Source organism: Drosophila virilis, chromosome 5 (genome assembly GCF_030788295.1).
Source record: "Drosophila virilis strain 15010-1051.87 chromosome 5, Dvir_AGI_RSII-ME, whole genome shotgun sequence".
Lineage (NCBI taxonomy): Eukaryota > Metazoa > Arthropoda > Insecta > Diptera > Drosophilidae > Drosophila > Drosophila virilis.
The window spans coordinates 17310633-17315823 of NC_091547.1; the positions used below are offsets into that span (position 1 = coordinate 17310633).

Below are 5191 nucleotides of genomic sequence, written 5' to 3' on the forward strand. Positions count from 1 at the left end.
TGGCTTATTATGGGGCACTGGGCGTGCCTGGGCGTGCCTCTTGTCCAGCAGTTTGCTTACAGTTCCGCAATTTGTGTGCCCACCCCTGTCCGGCTGACAGTCATATCTTCCGTTCCACCACTGAGGTGCGTATATATAATTTAATTAGCTTAAAAGTCTGGCTGTCTTTCTGATTGGGAATAGCGAGTGCGTGCCAGTGATTTATATTGACAGCTTTTCATGAATACTGCCCAATAACTGTATTAGCCAAGTGAGTTATCACCTATTGAAGACAAGTTCCGGCTCAAACTTATGTGCACAGCTCTAATGTGAGTATGTGTGTGTGGATAGTGCGGGGAGTAAATAACTTACTGTGGAGTACTCTTCATAAATACCCGAGGTCATTATATAGAGTAGAAAATTACTCAATTTAAAAGAAAATTTGAAATTAGTGTTCTTTGTTGATCAATACATTAGAAGTGTAGAAGTGTGTGTGTAGAAATATCGGGTTAGTATATTTAGTTTGATAAATCTACTTTGCGCGAATTTAAGGCTTCACGAAAAATCTTTTCATCCACATATGGAAAATGATGGGAAAATTAAAATTGGATGGGCGAAAGGCTTACGAAAAATATTCTTACGAAATATATAAATTAAATCTGAAGTTAACACTAATCCGGGCAATGACGGGTTAGACTTATTGAGCTTTGACATGTTGTATATTTATATTTTATGTAACATGCCTTCGCAAGCCAAGCCAAGCATACGAAATAATTGCTTACAAGAAATTTATACTTGTTTGAAAAATAAACAGAAAATTGATTAATGTTTTATTTTTTTATTTTTACCAACTTTTTTTTAGTTTTTAGCTCCTTTAGCGATGCCTAAATACAGTGAAGCGCTTAAATTAGACCTTCAAACATAAATTGCATTATTTTTCCTTTCTCAAGTGAAAATAAAATAATATGTTTAGTTATAAATAATTTAATTTAACTAACACAAAAAATGTGACGAACTAAAACATCGATCTATGAAAATCATTTGACCGAACTTAAAGCTAAATATATTATGTGAATCGAACCACTGACAAAGTTTGGTTCAATCTATACATAGTAGGATAAAAGCTAATTCTATTAATAAAAAGTTTATTAAACAACTATAACCCATTTAGCACCTTATCTATCCCATTTAATACCCTGTTTAAATTAAGTATCAAGCCAGTTAAATAAGACTTAGTAAACACGTGGCTTTAGACCTAGATTAATGCCAGTTTTAGAGCGTAGAATCAAGTTCATAATCGGTTGGACAGGTTCGCCCAGGGGCAACAACTCGAAATGTCTCAGCATTTTGCTGACGGTGCTCTTCATCTCGAGCATTGCAAACTTTTGGCCAATGCAGTTGCGAGGACCCGCCGAAAAGGGAGCATATGCAAAGACATCGATATTACTGCTGCTCTCCGAACTAAAACGTTCCGGATTGAATTTCTCTGGGTCAGGGAAATATTCTGGATCGCGCTGAGCGTGGTAGGTGAGCATAATGATGTTTGTCAAGGCGGGGAATCGCTTGCCATCTATGAAACGATTAGCATTATTGGCATTAAAGACACACGCTGATGCCTGGTACACTTACCCAGCGTAACATCCTCAGTTAATTGGCGGCCAATCATGGGCACTGGTGGATACAGGCGCAGCGATTCCTTAATTACGCACTCCAAATACTTAAGTTCTCCTAGATCTCGCATGGTTATAGGCTTGGACTTGTCAGCGCCAATGACGTCAACGATTTCCCGGAATGCGCGGGTTTGCAATTCCGGATGTCTTGCCAGTAGATATAGCGTGTAGGAGATGGCACTTGTTGTCGTGTCGTGACCTTCAAACATAAATGTATCCACCTCCTCGCGAATGTCATTATTACTCAGTGGTTGCCCATCCACTGAAGACTGCAGCAACACATCCAGCAGCGCCATGCGACGTTTGCTGCCTACGTCATTTTCCTCAGTACCTGTGGAGCTTTGCTCATTTAAGGACTTTTGTAATGTATCACGACGCTCCGAGATAACCTTGTCGGTAAAATCATGCATAGCCTTGATGTGCTGGTTCAGTTTGCGGAAGAGTAGCGGAAAGAAGATGCGCATGGTGCTATCGAAACGCTGCAGAGGATTCATAAAACGCTCAGCCATCATGTTGGACACACTGAAAGATCATACAGTTGTATTTGGAATGTATTTCAGACATTTTATCTACTTACATCTTCACTGACTGCACATAGGGAAAGTTGGGCTCGCCTTGTGCATTGATTTTCACGCCCATGGACGTCTCGGCTATAATATCCAAGGCAGCCAGACAGGCGACTGGGAACATATTGATCACAGTCTTGCCATCGGCTCGATCGTACAGATTCTCCGCCATAATGGCACTCTGCTGGTCGAACACCTCCACAAACTGCTCGAGTATCTTAAAGTGAAATGTGGGCGTGATAATCTTGCGACGTCTAAACCATTTTTTGCCTGTGCTTAACAACAGACCAGTGCCCAGCCAGCATTGCAGCAGATTGTATAGATTATTCTTGGTAATCGTCTGTTGACTGCTCAAAATAGACTCAATCATTCTCGCATCAGCGGTGATAAAACCGTACTCGTGGAACATGGTTAATTGTATATTTTTGCCGTATTTTTCAATTAATCGCGTTTCCAAATCCAGCATAGCTGCAATAAAGTTTAAATATCAGCTTTGCTTATCTTTATACTAAACGTTGCTAAGCTGCCTACTTTCAGCGGATTCGCCCATCATACAAATCGGTGCACTGCCCAGCAGTGGAAATTGTGGGGGTCCTTTTACTCCAGCCGCAGCCATCATGTTGTTTTGACGCCGCATTGTCAGGTAATCCCATACGAGCAGTACGGTCAACAGCAGCGCCACAATTTCCAAAAACATGATGGCCTTTTAGTTGCAAGTGAAGTTTTGTATATATAGACAATAATATCACTATCTTAAGATTATTTTTATAAATGAAACCAGCTGTTCGCTTCTATGGCCAATGCTTGACTGTTCCGTCGTACCAAGCTGTCAAGCTGTTTTGTACTTGGATGGGCCAAGTGCTCGAACAATAGCGATTAGATAAGCCAGCCAGACGACTGCGCTGCTCTGCGCCGCTTATCGGCGAGTGTTAAGCTCTCTGGACATATATTTCGTGGATCGAACTGTGCAACTGAGCAAGCTAATCAGTTTTTAATGAGTTATTGCCGCTAAACGCATTAAAATTTTGAATACAAATATTCAGTGAAAAATGATTGACAATTGTTGCTGTTGAGAGTTCACGACTAGGAGACATCTTGAACACATACCAAATCGTGAAGTCTTACGATTACGCACAAGATTTTTTTGAATATTTGTATAAGACGAAATATATGTGTGTGAATATCTCTGAAAACTCGCGTTCAGAAATACTTGTGTCAAACGATCCTATTCTACTTACAATCGCAGTTTGAAACTCATTTATTTGTGGTGGCAGGGTATTAATATTTGTCTTTATGTATTATTAACAAATACTAACATATGCATATACTGATTTGTTTATAGGTATTCAGAGTCCAGAATATTGTAGATAGAAGCCTCTATGGTGCCAGTAGGTTACATAGTTCAAGAATATTTTAATTTTCGGATTCCTTCACCATTTCCCTATAATATTATAAATAAATTATTTTGCTAAATATATAAGTTACGGTAATTATTAGTCGGATACCCTCGATCATTATTGCTTGCAAGAAGACAAAGCTTTGACTACTAGCATACATATATTTAACTCAATAATATATCATTTGATTATGGTGTACGTATGTGTAATTTAAATAGATCGAGGGTATAGTTGAGTCTAACTCTCCTTTTCAATTGCGCTCTTGCGCTTACATTTAGTGGCGGTTCAACAAATCGATTAAGAAAGAACATCATCAATATACTACGACTCAAAAAGTAAATAATAATGCATTAAAAAATTACGCTCGACTAAGTAATACTCTTTGCATAGGTTAACTAGAAGTTAACAAGTATTTGTAAGAAACTTTGTTAACTGATTTTATGATCCTATGTCATGGCAGATAATAATTAATCAATAATCCACTGAAAATAAGCGGTTTTTTAATATAAGGGAACCATTGTCTATAAATGTATGCTCAAAACAGCATTTATTTATCAATGTTGTTTAATTAACAGTCTATAATAGTGTATCTTGGTCTATGTAATAAACACACAGCACTTAAAAGTTGTACAAAGCGTGTAAGTAACAGAAGAAAAAATGAAGTCTACAATATTTATACATTTCTTGACCTAGTCGAGCCCGTTTATTTCACAGACGTTAACAGCTCTGATACGAGATTGGGTATGAAGGCTAAAGTTACTTTTGTTGGTTAACAGAATAAGCGAAAAATATTTAATATTTTTAAACTGATCAGTTGGATAATATGTAATATATAAGATTATTTTTCAATGACACTTAATGAGTTTTATTAAATACATGTTTTACATGTGCATGTGTTATTAGCCAAACATACATACATTCGTGTTTTGTTTGTTTTAAGTCTCATGCTGGCTGTCAAAATTATTTGTGCTGACTGAGCATTAGTTGACAGTTCTTGCGCGGAATAATCATGATAAAGCGTGAAAGTCGCTTAGATAATATAAGTATTATTAGCCCTAATCCGTCGATACGCTATAAAAGCACATTATACTCAACTATTGGACTTGCAGTCCAAATTACGCAAAGAGAGTGAGTGAGTGGGTTTGATATGGCTATTGAGTCATTTCTATCGATAAGACAGAAGCTTTTTGATAAGCAGCCAAAGTTGGGTTAGGTCAAGGAAAAAAAAATTTTCTTATCGGTATGTTTATTATTTTTAATCGCTGAATATACATTTTAAATGAGTTTGTCGTGCGCTAACAAATTGTTATACCTTTTGATGTTGTTGAATTGCATTGAATCTGAATTTGCTCAATTTCCTCTAATCAACTCAATTAGTTTAAATGTAATAATAACTGTTGTGGAGCAGACGGCAAATGCGAAACGAGCTCAACCACAAAACGTACAAAATGTTGTGGCTGTGCAGCGGGTAGCAGGAACGGTCGGAGGTCACACAAAGCCAATTTGCATAGCTACACTGCGAAACAAAAGTATTTGCATATTGTATGACTGCTCTGACGTCAAGCCACAGATAATCACA

At 37.6% G+C, this 5191-nt stretch overlaps 1 protein-coding gene across 1 annotated transcript; it reads right to left on the reverse strand.

The window, feature by feature from the left end:
* Positions 1–947: 947 nt before the first annotated feature.
* Positions 948–3024, reverse strand: Cyp4d14 (Cytochrome P450 4d14). Its single transcript, XM_002049572.4, has 4 exons — positions 2747–3024; positions 2227–2683; positions 1609–2171; positions 948–1549 (listed from the first exon to the last, which is right to left on the reverse strand). The coding sequence occupies exons 1-4, from the start codon at positions 2910–2912 to the stop codon at positions 1212–1214; spliced, it is 1524 nt and encodes a 507-aa protein (XP_002049608.1). The 5' UTR covers positions 2913–3024; the 3' UTR covers positions 948–1211.
* Positions 3025–5191: the final 2167 nt, after the last annotated feature.

Excerpts from the sequence above, each read along its gene's own strand:
- Cyp4d14 (XM_002049572.4), bottom strand. The coding sequence starts at position 2,912 with ATGTTTTTGGAAATTGTGGCGCTGCTGTTGACCGTACTGCTCGTATGG. Across the intron at positions 2,684-2,746 it reads GATGGGCGAATCCGCTGAAA|CTATGCTGGATTTGGAAACG; the intron begins GTAGGCAGCTTA and ends ACTTTATTGCAG. Across the intron at positions 2,172-2,226 it reads TATGTGCAGTCAGTGAAGAT|TGTGTCCAACATGATGGCTG; the intron begins GTAAGTAGATAA and ends ATGATCTTTCAG.